The sequence below is a fragment of the Gossypium arboreum genome, chromosome 7, assembly GCF_025698485.1.
Source record: "Gossypium arboreum isolate Shixiya-1 chromosome 7, ASM2569848v2, whole genome shotgun sequence".
Classification (NCBI taxonomy): domain Eukaryota; kingdom Viridiplantae; phylum Streptophyta; class Magnoliopsida; order Malvales; family Malvaceae; genus Gossypium; species Gossypium arboreum.
The window spans coordinates 5280672-5301240 of NC_069076.1; the positions used below are offsets into that span (position 1 = coordinate 5280672).

The 20569-nt window shown below is 29.1% G+C and overlaps 2 protein-coding genes across 2 annotated transcripts; one reads left to right on the plus strand and one right to left on the minus strand.

Annotated features, from left to right (window-relative positions):
• Nucleotides 1-1415: 1415 nt before the first annotated feature.
• LOC108455683 (BTB/POZ domain-containing protein At5g48800-like) lies at nt 1416-5722 on the plus strand. The gene is made up of 4 exons (XM_017754220.2): nt 1416-2170; nt 2677-2743; nt 3176-4309; nt 4385-5722. The coding sequence occupies exons 1-4, from the start codon at nt 2109-2111 to the stop codon at nt 4919-4921; spliced, it is 1800 nt and encodes a 599-aa protein (XP_017609709.1). The 5' UTR covers nt 1416-2108; the 3' UTR covers nt 4922-5722.
• On the minus strand, nt 5274-7765 carry LOC108455695 (cytochrome b5). Its single transcript, XM_017754230.2, has 3 exons — nt 7322-7765; nt 5876-5942; nt 5274-5784 (listed from the first exon to the last, which is right to left on the minus strand). The coding sequence occupies exons 1-3, from the start codon at nt 7406-7408 to the stop codon at nt 5525-5527; spliced, it is 414 nt and encodes a 137-aa protein (XP_017609719.1). The 5' UTR covers nt 7409-7765; the 3' UTR covers nt 5274-5524.
• Between the last annotated feature and the right edge of the window lie 12804 nt (nt 7766-20569).

Genomic DNA, 20569 nt, shown 5'->3' on the forward strand with positions numbered 1-20569 from the left:
TGAATATTTATGTACTCTTAATTTGTTTTCAATTTACTTGTGTAAAATGATTTATTATGTAATTTTATATTAATTGAAATATGCTACTTGATAAATTTATTTAGAACGTGACATAATTATCACTAATTTACATACTAAGAACGTGACATAATTATCACTAAAAATATAGTTTACAATTATATTGATACACTATTAATATTTATCAATTTTCATAAGGTTAATATTTGCGAATAAGAAACTTAAGAAATTTATTTATTTAATTTTTTAAAATATTTAGTAATTAATTTTTATAATGGATGTTTTAATTCTTTGATAATAATGTTTTATTTCAATAATTTCAATACTAAAGTTTATAAACAAATAAATATTTAATAATAAAATATGTAATTTCCTTATTTATCATTTTACACATATCGGTTATTAGTTAAGTTTTAACAAATACTTCTAAATAAACAATTAATAAAATCAGTTAATAGAATTAGTTGATTAAACTAATCACTGTAATCAATAATTAACTATCAACTATCAATCAATTGTGAAATAGTACAGTAATAAAAAGCTAGATTAATTATTGGCTGGACATTTCCAAATTGCTCTTTACTATTGCAAATCTAAACCTTGTCCTAAATACATAAGTTCAAACTAGAGGTGTTCACGGGCCGAGCTGGGTCGGGTTCGAGTCGGGTTTAACTAAAAAATCATGCCTATTTATTGGGTTCGGGCCGAGCCTAAAAAATGGGATTAAAATTTTACCCAAACTTGACCCAGATAAAAATACTAAAACCCAGGCCCAGTCCGGCCTGGCCATATTAATTTTTTATATTATTTTTAAATATATATAATACATTAAAAATATAAAATAAATATTTCCCAACACATTGAAAATAAATTTTAAAAAATATATAGACTTAAATAACACTAAGATAGATACAACTTAACGAGCAAATACCTCTAAAATAATAAAAATTTAATAAATGCCTTTAAAATAATAATAAAATTAACAATAAAATAAGTTTTATACAATATCCAAATAATAACAATAAAATAGTAGTAACATAATAGTAAAATGGTAGCAAAATAGGGAGAAAATAATAAGAAAATAACATTCAAAAATTTAAAAAAAAATGCAGATTTTTTTATCCTTTAGTGAATTCGGGCAGGGTCGGGCTGGGCCCGGGCTAAAAATACATTACCTAAGGCCCGGCTCATTTTTTAAACTGGACTTATTTTTTTGTCCAAACTCATTTTTCAGGCCTATATTTTTACTCAAACTCTCTCACATTTTAGGCGAACATTCGGGCCGGGCAGGGTAACCCAGCCCATCAACACCTCTAGTTCAAACCTCACTTTCCTGAAAAAAAATCTTCTAGTCTTTTAATCCATTCCTTTTCATGCCAATCTCCAAACCCATTGTTAAGACTGAAATTAACTTACTAGATGGCAAAGTTAATATTCAAAAACATAAATTATAACTAAAATAGAAGATGGGAAATTGGCAAAGGCAAGAAAGAAAAAGAAAAAATGGGGAGGGAGGTGTTTAGCTGTTTTTGATGCTTTTGATGAGAAACAGGAAAGTAAAGCAAAGATCAAAAGCATGTAAGAAAATGTCCAAAGGTTACAGCTCCTTTTGTTCCCTCTTTTTTTCTCTTCTCTTTGTTCCTATTTTCCAGTGAGAGACATTGACTTTTCAAGCCCAAATAAGACATAATGTGTGTTAATAGGAAAACCTTTATATATGTCTGCATTAGTTTTACATAATTAAACCAAAACCATAAAAAAAGAGGAAAAAACATCAAGAGAAGGGTAATAATACTAATACTAGTGGATTTAAACAGTCCAAAAATGTTAAAATCATAGGAAGAAAGGAACAGGGAAGTGTTGAAGGATGACCCACCAAAGAAGGGCCGGTGATTTGGACAATAGCAAATCCATGGTTTGAACTTTTGCAGATCAGCAGTTTGACAAAAATGGGCAAAGAAGTTAAGCAACCAAATACATCTTCAACCAGGACTTTGTCTTTGTCTCTCTCACTGAAACCCCACACTTTTCTCTTCTCTTCTTTTTTGTTCTTTTTTTTTTTCTCCTGAGTTTACTGGCTCTCTCTGTCAATGGACAAGCAACAGCAACAGCTGTCTTTGGTAAAGAGTTCCAGGCAAAGTTGCAATGAATGGTAGGAGAGTTGTATTCTAGCAGTGTATACCAGGCATAGTTTCTTTAATGTGTTCCTACAGCTTTGCCAATGTTATTCTTGCTTAGTGATGCAAAGAAAAAAAAATTCTGCATATGCTATAAGTTATCATTTGCTTCAAGTTCCAATTTTGTTGCTATTTTATGAACATCGTTTTTCTCTTTTAATTGTTTTCTGATTGATGCATTGAGTTATTGAGTTTGTAGTTTTTGTCCATTGTTGTTCTGCATTTAGAAGTGTGATATTTACTCAAAACTTGTATCCCAATTCCCATATCACACCTTTTGGTTGAAGTTCTATGCTCAGCAACTCAAAATCTTGCTTTGCTCCTTTTTATGTCGAGAATTACTATATTATTTTATCTTCTAGCTATGTTTGTTCATTATTTTCTTTAAGGTATCTTTCAGAGTCTCTTTTTTTTTTTTTTGTGGGGAGGTTCTTTTAATCTTTTCACTTGAATATTCAAAGTGATCCTTCTGTTATTGTAGGATTTTTAGGGATGTTCCAAGTGATATCACAATAGAAGTAAATGGAGGGACATTTGCTCTGCACAAGGTAATTTGGTTCTTCTGAATTTTTTTCATATAATTTTGGTTCAGTTTAATGGATTTTATAATCGGCTAAGCACTTTAATTGTTCCCATAGTTGTAACTAAAGCATTAGGAACAATATAAATGTCTTCAAATGTACTTAGCCTTCTTTTGATCTTTAATATTTTTCTTGGTTGTTTAATGAAATTTTTATGCAAATAGCTGAAAAAGGACTTGCTTGGTAAGCATTTCATGGCTTAGTTGTAAATATTTGTGAAACCAATATAAGAATGAAAGCAATAGTTGTAAATAAGATGTTTATCCCTTTGCCCGATATGTCCTTCTATATGATAACCTTAGATTATAGTTGTCATTAAAGTAAAATAGCTTGTTTTTTTCCGTGTGCAGATTAATATTAGGATGTTCTAATGCTTATAATCATAATTGTTATATGCAGTTTCCTCTTGTCTCTCGAAGTGGGCGAATCCGGAAGCTAGTTGCGGAACATAGGGACTCAGATATCTCAAGGGTGGAGCTTATGAATCTACCTGGTGGTTCCGAGTCATTTGAGTTGGCAGCAAAATTCTGTTATGGCATTAACTTTGAGATTACATCCTTAAATGTGGCTCAGCTCTGTTGTGTTTCGGATAACCTCGAAATGACAGAAGAGTTTTCAAAGGATAATCTTCACTTACATGCTGAACAATATCTTGAAAGCATTGTTTATAAGAACCTTGAGATGTGTGTTGAAGTTTTACAACAATGTGAAAATCTACTTCCTCATGCAAATGAGTTGAATATAGTTAGCCGTTGCATAGATGCAGTAGCCTCAAAGGCTTGTGCCGAGCAAATTGCGTTGAGCTTCTCCCGGTTAGAGTACAGCAGTTCAGGTAGACTTCATACAATCAGGCAAGCCAAATGTGAAGGGGATTGGTGGATAGAAGATCTTTCAGTTATTCGGATCGATTTGTATCAAAGGGTCATCACTGCCATGAAATGTCGTGGTGTTCGTCCTGAGAGTATCGGAGCATCCCTTGTGAATTATGCACAAAAGGTGCTGACAAAGAAAGTTGATTTGGTATCAACTGGACACCAAAAATTGGTGGTTGAGACAATCATTAGCCTTTTACCTGTTGAGAGACTTGCTGTTCCTATAAGTTTCCTTTTTGAACTTCTTAGAAATGCAGTGATGCTTGATTGCACTATTGCTGGTAGGCTTGATCTAGAGCGTAGGATTGGATCCCAGTTAGATATTGCAACTCTTGATGACCTTTTGATCCCGTCTTTTCGACATGGATGTGAGACCTTATTCGATGTGGATACGGTTTATAGAATCGTAGTAAATTTTTCTCAGCAAGATGATGGTGAATATGATATGGATGATGTATCCATTTTTGAATCTGATAGTCCTCATTCACCATCCCAAAGTGCACTACTCAAAGTTTCGAAATTAGTGGATGACTATCTTGCAGAAATTGCTCTTGATGTAAACCTCAAGCTTTCAAAGTTTATGGCAATTGCAGAGGCTTTACCTGCACATTCTCGTACCATCCATGATGGCTTATATCGAGCCATAGATATATACCTGAAAGTATGTATGCTGATATTTTTTATTCGTTATCCATGCATCTATAACCGTCTAACTGTGTAATGAATGCATGTTCAGACTCATAAGGGTATACTGGATGCAGACAAGAAGAAACTATGCAAATTGATTGATTTCCAAAAGCTCTCACAAGAGGCTGGTGCACATGCTGCACTAAATGAACGGCTCCCCCTCCAATCGGTAGTCCAAGTCCTTTATTTCGAGCAGTTAAGGCTACGAAATGCTTTCTGTTGTTCTCACACCGATGGCAACCACAAGCCGGTGCATCACCAATCATGGCAGACCAGCAGTGGTGGACTCAGTGCTGCCATGTCTCCTAGAGACAACTATGCGTCTTTGAGACGAGAAAACCGAGAGCTAAAACTTGAGCTCGCTCGTCTTCGGATGAGACTAAATGATCTAGAGAAAGAACATGTTTGTATGAAGAGAGATATGGCAAAGTCTCATTCTCATAAATTTATGAGTTCCTTCTCGAAGAAAATCGCTAAACTACGCTTCTTCAGACATAGTTCTTCGAGAGGATCAAGTTCTCCCTCCAGGCAATCCTACAGAGCAGATTCGAAGGTGATTGAGAGAACATGTGCAAGCATTGAGTAGGTACCTAAAATTGCATTCATCCATTCACTGACATCATTAATCAGGATTGGAATATTGTGTCACCCTCTTCACTCCATATGTGTAATGGTTAAAAAGAAGAAAAAGATTGCCAATACTTTTATTAGTTATATTTCCAAAGCCATTGTCAATGCTAGTAGTTTTTAGCAACTTCGTTGTTTTTTTTCTACAATGAGCCCTTAAGTTCCTTTCTGCATTCTAAAGCTCATATCAATGGCAGAAATTATAGTTTTGTAATACATGGTGGAACTAGCAGATTTTAAAAGCTAGGGTTCCTAGGCTTTTAAGGAAGAAATCATAACAAGAACATCCATAGAAGAACCACACGCATGAGTAAATGAACAAGTTTTTTTATCAAATGAAAGGGAGCATTGAACAAACACATGGTGAAAACTGGGAAAGACAATTATCAAATTATCACAATCGGAGGCGAATCTGAGTTTTTTCAACTGCATCGGAGCAAATGTTTGAATAAAAATATCCAACCATTTACCAACCTGCAGTATGTGAAAATTCCAAAGAAATTTAAACTAGCATAATCTTATTGTGAAGATTGCTCAAATTATCTCTTGGGAGTCACAATGCTTAAGATGAAGCTGGTGTTTTGGTATAGGAGCGGATACCGAAGGCCAATCCCAAGATTAGCAGAGGAACAAGGAATTGGAGAAGCTTTATGACAAATTCTGAGGTCTTGTCTTGTTCATAGTGAGGCTGCTTTGGAGGAGTGTACTTCCTCTTAGAGGGAATGGTCGATGTATCGATGTCACCCACATAAAACTCATCCATCATTGCTCGAGCACTGCTACTATGACCAACATCTTCAAAATCATCAGTTGCATCCTTCCCTGCCAACCATATACATCAAACCAAGGTCATCTCCAAACAGCATCGGGTTATACAAAATATAAGTAGAATATTTGTCAATATTTTTCATACCTGTGGAAGACAGCAAGACATCATCACCACCAGGGTGGTCCTCCAAGAATTTAGTCACATCAAATACCTGCTTGAAATTTTTAGGAAATCAAAATGCAATGTAAAGCGAGATGCTCAAAGCAAATAAACGTCAACAGTTAGCTCTAGCATAGAATTTAGCAATGAAACTAACAGTGAGATTGATATCTGATGCTGAACCGTGCTTCATGTTACCACATGTTCAAACAGACTTCACGTTCAACCCCGTAAAAGTTTGTTGCTAACAGCCCCTTGAAATCAAGGAAAAGAAATCCTAACCACATTTTCATGACCTTTCTAGTTACGTTTATTAGATTTAGGAGAGTTATATAGGTAATGTTAGTACTAAATGGAGAGATACATACAAATACTCGAGTCATTCTCATCCAAAACACATCTACTAATGCCGTGAATATGTTATTTCCCCAATTTAATCATCAATGAAAAGAAGTCAGCAACATATATCACAGTAGGCATTTATAACTCCCAAAAGAACTGGTATAAGAAGTAAATCAACAATGAAACACTCTTGCGTGCCAATGATGAACAAGTACTCTGCAAATTGTGGGATTATACGCAAAAGCCGATACCTCTTAATGAAAGTTATTACCGTCCACCACGAGAAATACATCGTCCAAGGACCGTCATAAAGATTTCATTAAAAGTATTGCATTTAAGGGCAAAACTAAATCTAATGGCCGCGATGCGGCATATTAATGACCAAAACCACCATTCTAGACTAAGCTAATAACTAAGCAAACCGAAAGGACCAGCAAGCACTCTGCAAATTGGGGGAAACGCACACAATGGCCGATCTCTCTCAATGAAACCTTTTACCAACTACCAATAGACTCCATTGTGCAAAATCCATCATGCAGAATTCATCAAAAAGAAAAATAGTGCAATTCAGAGTAAAATTAAATGATTAAAAGTGAAAATTAAGCAATTTCGGGTTTAAGCTAATAATTAACCACATTCAAGGACTTGAATAGCAGAGGACCTATTCTTGCATGCAGCTCTGGCAATCAAAAGGGATTCAATGACACTGTAAGATCTAAGCAAAAGATTGCCAGTTATACTAAAGATGATAGTTCTGAATCTGACTAATAATCCACCAATATGCAGTTTCCTATATATAGGAAAGAACAAAGATGGAGTCTCAAGTGTTATAAGCTTCTAGAGATCCATCCACTAGGATTCAGAATATTCTTATAATCAGAACCAAATAAATTTCAAACAAACAACAAAATCACCTATTAAAAAAAAAAAAACCCACCCTTAGCCAGATCCAAGAACTCTCAAAATAAAAACAAAATACAAACAAAAGAAACCATTTTTAGGCAACCCCAAAGAAGAAGAAAAAAAACACAATCCAAGATTGGGGTTATACTTATCCATGATATTTCTACAAAATAGAAGAAATTGCACCTTGCCCTCAATGACAAGCCAACAGTCTTTAGCATGGTTGTGTTGAGAAACCTCAGCCAAAGTGTAGACCTTTCTTTCTCCACCCATTTTTTTCCTCTTGTTTTTCTGCTTGTTTGAAGAAGAAGAAGAAGGGCAGCACAGAATAGCTGATCAAACTGAACCCAAAATTTAATATTGTTGTCTTGTGGTTGCCACTAACCAACCACAAACTCTGTGTGCTGGGGTTGAACCTAAAAATACCAAACAAATAAAAATAAAGGGAAACCAAAGAAGAGTAGGTTTGGTTGGTAGGGTCAAATGTGAGCCATCAATGGAAAGAAATTTTGATGGGATCTGTGGGGGTTGGTGAAGGAGTGAGGGTGAGATGGTTGTATCACTCACCAACCACACTTTCAACAATTTTAGTATTTTTCAAAGTTTTTTGCTTGGCCTTTTGTTTGGAACACTATGCTATTTTATTTTCAAATCCTTTGTTTATATGTTATATCAATATTTTAGGTGGCCGTTTTCCTTTCTTTGGTTAATTTTTATTAAATTTTTAAAATATATTAGTTTATGGTTATGACAATTTGAGGTTCAATTTTATAATAATAAAGTTAAATCTTATTTTTATTTAAAATTTCTAATTTCTAATTTCTAATTTCTAATTTGTGGTTGATTTTTTTATTTTTATTTTATTAGTTTATGTTTTGTCAATAAACTATTAAAATAGTCAATCTCTCTCAGATTATATTTTAGTTACTTATATTTGAAATGTTATATTTTAGTTACTTAAGTTAACGTGTTATAACATTTTAGTCACTGAGTCGTTAATTCCATTAACGGTGTAACAATAAGCTGACGTGGCATGTTAAATCATCATTTCAAACAAAAAATTTAGGTTAAATTATACAATTGATTCCCATATTTTTTTCGTTTTAAGTAATTTAATTTTTTTCTTTTATGTTCCTTTAACTTTTTTTTTCTTTATTTTCTATTCTCTTATGCTTTTCTCTCTATTTTTCTCTCTTCTCCATCTCTTTTAACGTAAAAAAATTAAATTAAATTACTCAAAATAAAAAAAACTATAGGGATCAACTGTATAATTTAACTTAAAATTTTCGTTTGAAATGATAATTTAACCTGCCACGTCAACTTACCATTATACCATTAATGACAATTAATGCTCAGTGACTAAAATGTTACAAAACGATAACGTAGATGACTAAAATTTAACATTCCAGACATAAGTAACTAAAATGTAACACGTGACAAACAAAAGTGACTATTTTAATAATTTATTCAAAATTATTAATTTTTTATTTAAAAGGAAATTAAATAGGTTTTATTTTCTTTATTCCATTTTATAAAATTATGAGGTGAATATATAAAAGCATAAATATAGACAAAATTCAATGTGAGAAATGATTAGAAGTTGGGCCATCCAATTCAACAACCTCACTCAATGAAAGTCTCCATTTCCATCTTTTTAATCTATTGATATCACTTGACCATGTTGAATGGTAATTGTGTTGGCCCAACACATATACATATATGTTATGTATATGTGCATATATAAACTTCTACATTGCTCTTTAGTGGAGTCTCTATTAAAGGATGGCATTGCTAATGGTAGCTTGATTGAAATACGATTAATCAGTAGTTTGTTCAAACAAGATTGGAAGATTAGAATTTACCATGTACCGAGAATTCAAAATGCGGTTATTAATTGAATAGTTAAGTGCGTGAATAGATATCCATCGATTTTGATGTTGTTTAAAGAATCTCCATCTCTAGTACAAGAGGCTTTGCTTTCTAATAATTATGCATTTACACAGGTTTGATTTATTTTATTGTAATCGCTTAATATTGTTTTTTCTACCAAAAGGATTCTACTTTATTAAACAAATTGTTCAATTTCAACTATGAAGTTGTTTTATATATTCTTTGCATTTTTTTATCTTTAAATCTATAATATAAATAAGTAAGAATTTGAAAAAAAATTATCAACGGATCGATATAATTTTATTGTTTATTATGTTATTAGATTTTTCATTTTAAACATTTTTAAATTTATCGTATTTATAAATAAAAAACAAATTAATTTTATTTTGAATTAATTTTATTACTTTTTTATGAATCACAATAACATGACAAATCCCAAACAACTAATCCAATTAGCACAACTCGAACCTAAACTACACTTGGGGCAAGAAATGACTTTGACCGTCAAAGCTATCACATAGAGTTTACAAAAATTATATTACTTTAGTTCTAGATAACTATTTTTATTAGTTAATTACATAATTAGTAACTTTAGATTTCATATATATAATTTTATAAATAATACTTTTTTATAATCTAATCTAATATATTATATTTATATATTTATATATTATCTAAAAACTATCATGGTCAAATTATTCGTTATTAAAAAATAAAAATTGAATTGTGAGGAGTTTACAATATATTAAATTAATTTCATATCTTATACGAAGAATGAGTTGAACTGACGTATCAATTAAAATATATTATTATTTATTTTAATATGATTTTTAAAAAAATTGCATCATAAAATTGAAAAATTAAAAAATAAACTAATAAATATTTTGAAAAATCAATTAACATATAAATATAATTCAAAAACTTATACTAATAAGAAAGGTATAAAACAATATTAATTTATGTTATATTAATAAAAAATATTTTTTAATAAGGTTTACTTAAAGTCATTTAATATATAATATATTTAATGTAAGTAATATTTAAAATAATATAAATAAAAGAAGATGAAAATAATATAAACATTTAGGATTATATTAGACAGTAAATATAATATTAAAATAAAATAAATAAGGTAAAATAACATGAATGAGTTATAATAATGATTCATGATAAGTTCGAAAGATATTTACATTAAAATAATAAACACATTTAATAACAATGATTAAAAAATAATTATTGGTCAATGAAAAGAGTATTATGTTGTAGGCACGAGAACTTAGGTTCGATTTCAAGTAACCCCATTTCTCACCTCAATTATTAAAAAAAATGTATAAAAAAAAAACTAGCATAATACTATATTATGTCTTACATATCTATTTGGTACTTTCTGATGCCATTGTCGTTCAATATTTTTTGAGATACTTTTGACTTATTAATACTAACAAATTTCATTATGATTTTTTAGATGCTATTAACGGATGTTATTTATAGATCTAAACTTAAATTTTAATTATTATATAACTCTAATACTAATCGAGTGATAAATAAATCTTTTTGAGATACAAGGGCGAATTTAGGGGGGCTGATAGGGACCCTGGCCCCTCCTTAAATGGAAAATTTTCAGTTTGGTCTTTTAAAATTTTTAAAATTTTAAATTAATAAAGGTAAAATTATACTTTGGCCCCTAAAAAAGATAAATTTTTATTTAATTATTTAAAATTATATTTTTACTGTCGTAAAAAATATAATTTAATTTCGGCCCCTTTAAAAAAAATGACTTGGGCCCTATTAAAATACTTTTAACAACTTACAAAAAAAAAACCATAATATTATATCATGTCTTACATCTCTCTAGTGCTCTTTGGTGTCATTGTCGTTCGAATATTTCCTTTTGAGATACTTTTAACTTATTAGTGCTAACAAATGTCATACTTTTATCGATGATTTTTAGATACTACTAATGGAAGTTATTTATAGATCTGAATTTAAATTTTAATTGTTATATAATTCCAACACTAATTAAGTGATAAATAAAACATAAAATCAATCGATATTTATATACTTAAAATTCTATTTAAGTTATAAATTTATTATATTACATTAATAAATATAAAAATAAAAAATTACTTATAAAATTAAAAAATCAGAATTTTTAAATATCAGTTTAATAATATAGTAGCAAATAAAGGGTATTTTTATGGTTCAAATTTTTTTCAAACGCATGCTTATATATATGGGTTATAGATTATAGATGAAGTATTTAGACATAGGAATTTCATAGTAGCTAAATTATTTTTAAATATTAATATATTTTAATATTATAGTGAATTATATTTGAAAATAATTTTAAAACTCCTAATAAAAATAAATTTAATATTATATTTGAATTTCTAATGATTTGAAGAGAATTTAAAAATGAGGACTAATTAAATAATTAAAAAAGGGAGCACTATACATGAAATGTTAGAAACATGGAGGGTTTATTTTAGAATTTTCCCTTCCATCCATCCTTTCAATTACCATATTTATTTATTTTCTTTAATTCTTTTTCCATTTGGCTTAAAAACAACCTTTAAACCCTTTTTTTTTTTTATGTTCCACTTTACGTTTTTTATTATTTGGTCAAACTTTGGATCTAGAAAAATTGTACTATTTCATATTCCAACGCCGTATAAATATGTCCGCTTGAAAAATATGAGGGTCAAAAAATGAATTTGAGTAAAATTAAATATTCATTTTTTATATAAGTCGAGTTTTGGGAAGAATTTTTTGACTCAATTCCAGTCTTATTCGACTCGAATATTTTGTGTTAGAAAAAAGTACGTAAAAATAATTATATATATTTATATCGATCATTAACCCAATAATACTTAAATACATTACTCAAAACTTTAAAAAAATTATCTAACTAAATAACTCAATCAAAAATATAAAATTTTAAAATTATATTTAATACAATAAATATTTATTATATTTATTCGTGCTTTTTTAATATAATAAAATATTTATTACATTTATGGTAGTGTTCTTAATATAAATATTTTAATGTGTTAGAATGCTTTTATTTTAGTATTTTTAGTGCATTTAGTATATTATATTTTAAAAAATTTATTCTTAAATCAAAATTAATTTTAAAAATCAAATATAGGTGGGTCGGGTCAATCTTGAGTTTATCTTTCTTAAATTGGACCGGTTTGGATAAAAAGTAAGTTCAGTTTTGGGTCAATTGAACCCAAACTTAAAATATTAATCTAGATACATTGCATGAACTCAACCCAGCCTACAAACACTTCTAATGTGGTATAACCAAAAAGTATTAGGATTGTTATGAATATATTATTAAGTGGATATCCATCATGATTAAGATAAAGTTTTAATATAATTTAAATTCTAATAGTTATTTGAATTAGATATCTATTTCTTTTATACTTATTATGCCTATAAATAGGGACTCTGATGAAGCATTGTAATCACCCATTTTGATCAATAAAGTACATTATCTATTGCTTTTATTTTTTTTGTTCTTTATTCTTCCTATCTCTCTTTATTGTATAACACATTATCAACAAGATGATTCTTTGTTTTTTTTTCTTTTAAAATCTTTTGAAGTCGTCTCCCAAATCCAGTTCCTCTTTCATCTTAAACTTTTACCCTTACAACTTCACCTTCAGGATGTTGAAAGATTCAATCTCATAATGGATCATGGTGACGACGATGATGTTAAAGATTTTCAGGTATATTTTACTATATTTTATTTATTATATCATATTTATTATAATTGGAGACTAATCATGACAACATGCATAGATAGATTTTGATTTGAAATCTCGCGCATGTTTGCGATGGTGATTATGAAATAAAAGGATCTATTGGGACATTTATAAGTCTGTCCTACTAAATTTGTTACATTCCCCGAAGTGAATGTAAACATAAAGAAAATAAAAGATATAATCATGGACCACTAAAAGTGGAAACATAGTAATAAATAAGAGAACAATGAAAGTTCTTAAGATAACTCTTTAAAGGGTAAAGATAACTTATGCCTAAATATTTTGTTTCTGTTAATATTCTGTGAGGAAGAATATGAGAATGTAGTAATAAATTCTATCATTATAGATAGAAAGTATTTGGTACTAAAACAAACAAATATTATTCTAATATTTGATCGTACAAAATTAGTCGAAAACTCCAAAAGAGCTAATAAATCACTATCTAAAAAGAACAAAATTTGTGATGGTTAATACATTACTTTTAAAAGTTATTTGTAATGGATCTCATATTGAGATTGTGAATGAGAAAAATATTATATTTCATATGAATAAAAAAAGGGGATTGGGTTATTAATTTACAATCTTTGTGATATTCTTTCGTTCATCATCCCTATTAAAGGGTTGAAAGCAAAATATTTGATTGTGAAATATCAACTCATGAGCAATAGAATATGACCATTCTATCTAAAGGTTATTATGGTTGGATGCACTTAAAGTTGCAAGTTTTTTTAAAAAACTATGAGTATAACTCTACAGTATTCACAATAAGTTCTCAATTAAAATTACGTGATAAAATATTACTAATGAGAACTTGCAAGAGAGAAAACTTATGTATGAAAAGTCATTGGTTATGTACCTATTATAGACATGGAAAATAAGATCCACTCTCAAAGTTTGCTATTAATAGATTTTTGGGCATTTGAAGATTTTGACATATTCTCTAAAGCGAATATTGCATATAATTATTTGGAAATTATATTTATTGACTTGGTGGCATTATAGAATTCACATTGATTTAGACATTTTCAATAGTAAATGTCACAATATTTCTTATATGTGGATACACATTAAAAGGAATGATAATAAAATTATCAATCTGTTACAATTTAGTACAATTGAAACACATGTTAAAGTAAAACAGATGTTTACTAATACAAATATGTTTACTACTTGGCGTGACCAGTTAGACCATCCTGGATTTTATAGAATGCGAAAATTAATTGAGAATTCATATGGACATTCATCAAAGAACAAGAAGATTCTTTAATTTAAAGAATTCTCATTTGTTGCTTGTTTTTAATGAAAATTGATTTTTAGAAATTTACTAGCTAAAGTTGAGATTTAATGTATTGTATTTTTTAAATGAATATGGGCCCATTCATCCATCATGTGGATGGTTTTGATATTATATGATTTTGGTAGATGTATCTACAACATAATCACGTGCGTTATCAACTCACAACCTGTCGTTTACGAGATTGCTTGTTTAAATTATTAACTTCAGATTATGCAATTAAAAGAATTCATCTTACTTTTAATGATTATTACATGTCAATTGGGATAAAAGTTGAACATCTTGTAGCTCATGTTCACACAAAAAATGAGTTAGCTAAATTGTTGATCAAATGCCTCCAACTAATAGCTAAATCATTACTTAATAGAACAAAACTTTCTATTTCAGCATGAGATTGTATTGATTTATATGTTGTCGCATCAAGCCAATAAATTATAAATACTCCCAATTACAATTGATTTTTGGTCAAGAGCCAAATATTTCCCATCTTACAATTTTTGGATGTGCGATATATGTTCTAACTGCTTCACCATAACGCACAAAGATAAGTCATAATATGAGATTGGGAATGTATATTTATATAAGTCTCATTATAATATTTTTGAGTTATTAATTCGATATTTAGTTATGACATGAGTTGTCAGTTTTTCTGATATTAGGGGGAGAGAAATAATAACTTGTAATGAGTTAGAAGGAGAGTAATTTGAACCAGAAGTTCAATAAGGATAACTCATTACAAGTTAAATGTCACGTGTACTTACAAACTTAATGAGAATAACCAAGTGTTATATATAATCTAATATTTTAATTTGAATCAAAATCCCAGTAGGACAATTAGTTAGAATAAATAATAGATTGATCAGTTCTAAAGATGAAAATTCTTCTAAAAAGTCATATAGTGGAGGCGGGTGCTCCAGAAGAGACCCAAGACATAACTAATAAGTAAAACTTTAGAAAAAATTCAAGTACTTGAAACTGAATTTTAAAATAATGAAAATAAGATGTCTCGATAAGTTATGTCAATTCGAGAAAATGTGGAACTAAATAATTAAAGTGATCGACAATGATTTTGCATGCAATATTATTATTGAAATACTGAAATAAAAGGAGGATCTTGAATAAATCTATTGAGAAATATAGATATGGAATAAATTGATCAAAATAGAAAGACGCAACTCAAATACAATTAAATTCGTGGAGTTTTTGGACCAGTAGTCCAAATATCTAAAGGTATAAAGCCAATGAGGGTGCAAATGAAGTAGTTTTGCAAAAGCGAAATAAAAATACAAAATTTTTTCGCTAAGTACTGGTATTGTTTATGAAAAGATATATTGTTTTTTTTGTGGTGGATGCAATAACCTTTAGATATATTATTAAATTGACAATTCATAAAAGATTTAACTTGCGTCTAATGATTATTGTTATAACCTTTATGAATCACTATATATTAAAGTTTATATTAAAATCTTTGAATGATTTAGAATGTTAGAAGCATATTGAAATTCCAGAAATTGTTTATTTATATGAATTGAAATAATTTGAACATATGTGGTAAATTTGACTTAGTGAATAATAATTGAATGAGGATAATAAAATGATCAAAATACCTATTTGTGTTTTTATAAAAGAATTATGATTAAATTTTGTTATGATTATTGTTGAATCTCTGAAGAGATCAAAATATATTTCCCTAAAAATTCTATCACTCGTGACTTTTAAAAGAATAGTAATATAAAATGCTTAGCAAATACATTCAAATAGTCATTTGAAAAACTAGTATTCAAGATTGAATACATAGAATATGAGAAAATATGTGATGTTTTCATGAGGGAGAGTAAATACGTGTTATACTCTTTTTTCATTAATTGAGGTTTTATCCCATTGGGTTTTCCTGGTGAGGTTTTTAAAGAGGCAGCATATTATGCGTATTATAAATTATGTACTATTTTTCCTTCATTAAGTTTTTATCCTATTGGGTTTTTACTAATAAGGTTTTAACAAGACACATTATCTATCAATAAATATCCAATGGGGAGTGTTATGAATATTTTATCAAGTGGATGTCCATCATGATTAAGATAAAATTTTAATGTATTTTAAATTGTAATAGTTATTAGAATTATATCTCTAGTTCTTTTATACTTCTTATGCCTATAAATAGATACCCTAATGAAGCATTGTAATCACCCATTTTGATCAATAAAATATATTTTCTATTGCTTTCATATTTTCCTTATTCTTTATTCTCCACATCTCTCTTTATTTTATAACAATGATAAATATTTTTAAAAATTGGTTTAACAAAATTTGGGGCTTTTTAAAGATTTTATTTCCTTTTGTCATTTTCATTTATTTTATTTTATTATACTTTCTTCTAAGCTTTTATTCATTTTTTAAATCCGATCAAACTCTTGGTATGTAGTATTTCATATTTTGGTGACAGAGAAGGGCTGTTTTAAAAAAATAACTCAAAATTTTTTATTAAATATAAAAATGTTCGTTCTTTTTATTGTGTACGCAAATGACTTGAAATGAATAGTGAAAGTGGATGGTACCAAAGAGATTGGTGTTACCCACTTGTCACGCCAACCAATCATTGGTTACTAGAATTAAAAAATCAATTTGGATGGAGCCAATCTATTTGGCGTCATCTATATAAATATGACCTCCAATACCAATATTTTCGTGTATTTCGTGAGGCATAAAATAAACTTTGTGGAAAAGCCAATCTATTTGGCGTGACCAATGGTAGAATAATGGTAGAGCCAAATTATTGGTGTCCCCACTTTTGTTATGTCAAAATTTTTTAAGTGATTTTTATTGTTTTAAAACTCAAATTATATTTTTATTTGGTGGTGTCAAAGAAAATGACGTGACCACCATATTGTTAACATTTTTTGAATTTTTTAAAATGTTTTAATAGAAAAATGAACTTTTTTATAACTTATAATATCATTTTAAAGTATTAAAAGTTATATATACGTTTATATTTATTTAAAATGTAAGTTAATTTTAAATTAAAACTTAACACTAAAGACTTTAGCTAAAATTAAATACTAATAGCTTTGAATTAAACTTAAAGAAAATAATTTCATTTTCAAAGTATCAAGCATAATTACAAATTTCATTTCCATAACATCATAAAAAATTCATTTTCTATTAAAATATAATTTTAAAAAACTAAAAAAAATATGCTAGCAGCATGGTTGTCACGCCATTCTCTATTGCACCACCAAATAAAAATATAATTTGGGTTTTAAAAAAAAGTCTAATACAATAAAAGTAGTGACATCAATCTATTTGACTCCATCATTATTGGATTTACTTCTCCATAAAATTTATTTTATGCCTCATGAAATACACGAAAATATTGGTATTGGAGGTGATATTTATATAGTTGACATCAAATAGATTGGCTCCATCTAAAATTTTTTTTTTTTTTAATTTTAACAGCCAATGATTGGCTGACGTGGTAAGTGAGTCACGCTATTCATTTTGGCTTTGCTCACTTTCACTGTTCATTTCAAGTCATTTATGTATATAATAAAAAAAAATGAATTATTTTTGTAATTAATAAAAATTTTGAGTTATTTTTATAAAAAACTGATAGAGAATTGAAAAGTTGTCGGAAAATTTTCTTAAAAAATTATAGGAAAAATTAAATTAAATTAAATAATAAAAAATAATTTAATATGAATAATATGGATTTATAACAAATGATAGTAATAATCCCTTTATAAGCATTTTTGAATTTTGTTAATTTTAGAATAGATACAACATTGGAATAAGAACTAACAAGAAAAATTGCACACAACTTAAATTACATGTTGAAAGTGAAAGAGCTAAATTGAAAGCCAACAGTTAATTATTGTGCTTTTCCACAGGTCTCCCACTCTTTTGATGTATGGAAATATATTACTGAGTTTTAAACAATATAGGATTTTACTAGAATTGCTTTTGGATCGGGTCATCGGTATAAATCTGAAAATTTACCTAAAAAATAAAAGGGTTTGAATAAAATACAAAATCTAAAAATAATTTTTTGTAAAATTTGGGACCATTTTTATATGAGCCGAGCATTGGGTAAGATTTTTTGACCCAAACCTAGCCCAAATATATTATGTTATAAAAATATTATATTAATTATATATGTTAAATAATTATATATATTAAATCATTAATCCAATAACAATTAAATTGATTATCCAAAACTTAAAAAATTGATCCAATAAATAATCGAACCCAAAGTATAAAATTTTAAAATTATATTTAATACAATAAAAATATTTATTATATTTATTTGTGATTTTAATATAATAAAATATGTATTATAGTTGTAGGGCCCAATTTTAGCCCGGGGCCCAATAAACGATAGTCCAAAATATAAAGTTCATTTACAGCCAATCAAACCCCAAATACCACACCCAATTACAATAGGCCCAAACCCGAATACCCATTTACAACAGGGCCCAATACCTAGATAGGATAAACCTGGCCCAAACGGCCCAAAATCAAAACTCTTTCAGGAACCCTAGGGTTCCCTCGCGTCGTAGCCCTCAGCTGCCGAACAACCTTCACACGCCCCGCGTCATGCACCGCTCCACCACGCCACGTTAGTGGTATACCCGCATACGTACCTGCAAGCAAACGCAAAAGGAGGGACAGCATGGCAAAGAAGTTTTATTTTTTTGTTTTTTGTTCCTTTTTCTCTCGACTATAAGACCAAAGGGAATCGAATGTAAAAGAGATCTTTTTTTCCTTTTTTTACGAATACAATAGCATACTGGATACGGAAAAACAATCAATAGTAATCAAAAAGTCGGATCCAAGGATTAAAAGGTTGTTTTTCACTATTTTTCTCAAATTTTCTCTTCATTCATGTTTCCTTTATTTCTTTTTCTTCTTTCATGTTTTTGACAAATCGATTTTGAATAAAACCGAAAGAGAAAGGCTTACCTGACTTCGCTCCATGAACCGTCGGCAAAGGTGGAGGTGTAAGGCACCGATGACCCACAGGTGCGGCGCCAGGCTAGGTCGAATCCTTAGCAAAGGGAAGGGAGCATTCTGTTTTTTAGAAAAAAAAAACAAATGAATTTTGCAAAAAAGAATTAGAGTTATATCACTTACGAAATGACACCGTTTTTGTGCCTTAATTTTGAACGCCAAACGGCGTCGTTTAGGCGCCAGATCCGCTCGACTCGACCCGCAAGCATAAGGATTCGCGTAGTTCTGCTAATCGGGATAATTTCGCGCGTGGTCCTTCCGTTTTTAAATCAGTTCACAATCAAGTTTCCTTTGATTTTAATTTGTGCATTGTAATTTATTTCTGTAATGGCCTAAATTCAAGGTTATCGGAACAATGGTTTCGTAACCATAGATCCGATTTAAAGAAAAATTTATTTTAATATTTTTGCTTGAAAATTTATATGATAGGAAAATCGTATGAAAATATTGATAGGAAAATTTTATCGATTTAGTGATTAGTTAGAAAAAGAAATTATTGAAGAAATTGGGTAAAATAAGGTATCGGGACCTCTATCTCGTAAAAACGAGTCAAAATAATTTTATAAATATTTATGAAATGTTATTAATGTGGTATTAAAATTTCGTTAGGAAATTTTAATGTTTGGGTAGTCAATTAAATGAAAAGGACTGAATTGTAATAGGTGTAAAAGTTGCTAGAGTGATTAAATAGCTTATTAGTCTAATGAGAAAGGATTTAAAAGGTAATTAGACCCAAAAGTTATTTGGGCTGGCCGGCAAGGGTATGCAATCAGCAGAAAAATTGATAAATTAAGGGTAAAATTGGAATATTGCAAAATTAACTAAATAAAACTAGGACTAAATAGGAAATATCTAGATTTCTCTTCACTTCTCTTCAATTCCAGCAGCTAAAAACGCCATAGGAGGGTTCTCTAAGCTGGTATTTCATAATTTTTGCACCAAGTGAGTTAATCCTAGCCTTTTTCTTGTAATTTTGTGTTTCTAAGACTTTTACAACTAGATCCTACTATTAAATTCATTAGTTTTTGATTTCATGGATGAAATTTAAAGTCACCATGGTTGAGTTCTGTAAGTTTATGATGAAGTAGAATGAAATTAAAGCTTTAATTTGTTTATGAGATGATTTTATTAGGCAATTTCAATGGAAATTGATTTTGGGACCTAATTGTGAAAATGTTTGGAATTAAAGTCTATTGCTGAAATTCTGATTCCTAAAGGTTGTAAACTAGTTTAAGGTGATAGAATAAAATGTTAATTGAGAAAATCAGCTCAATTGAGAGGCTAATTGAGTAGGGACGAAATTATCATTTATTAAAAGCTTAGGGAAAAATGGTAATAAACAGCTTGCACTAAAACAGTTTGGACAGCAGCAGTAGACTAACTTTGAAAAATCACCAAAAATTGTAGAAATCGAATTAGAAGATGAACAAAATATGTAATTAAAGCTTATTGAGTCTAGTTTCTTATAGAAGAAAT

Coding starts and splice junctions, on each gene's coding strand:
- LOC108455683 (XM_017754220.2), top strand. CDS start 2,109: ATGGACAAGCAACAGCAACAGCTGTCTTTGGTAAAGAGTTCCAGGCAA. Junction 2,171..2,676: donor AGGCAAAGTTGCAATGAATG/GTAGGAGAGTTG, acceptor CTGTTATTGTAG/GATTTTTAGGGATGTTCCAA. Junction 2,744..3,175: donor GGACATTTGCTCTGCACAAG/GTAATTTGGTTC, acceptor TGTTATATGCAG/TTTCCTCTTGTCTCTCGAAG.
- LOC108455695 (XM_017754230.2), bottom strand. CDS start 7,408: ATGGGTGGAGAAAGAAAGGTCTACACTTTGGCTGAGGTTTCTCAACAC. Junction 5,943..7,321: donor GGCTTGTCATTGAGGGCAAG/GTGCAATTTCTT, acceptor AATTTCAAGCAG/GTATTTGATGTGACTAAATT. Junction 5,785..5,875: donor TGTCTTGCTGTCTTCCACAG/GTATGAAAAATA, acceptor TATGGTTGGCAG/GGAAGGATGCAACTGATGAT.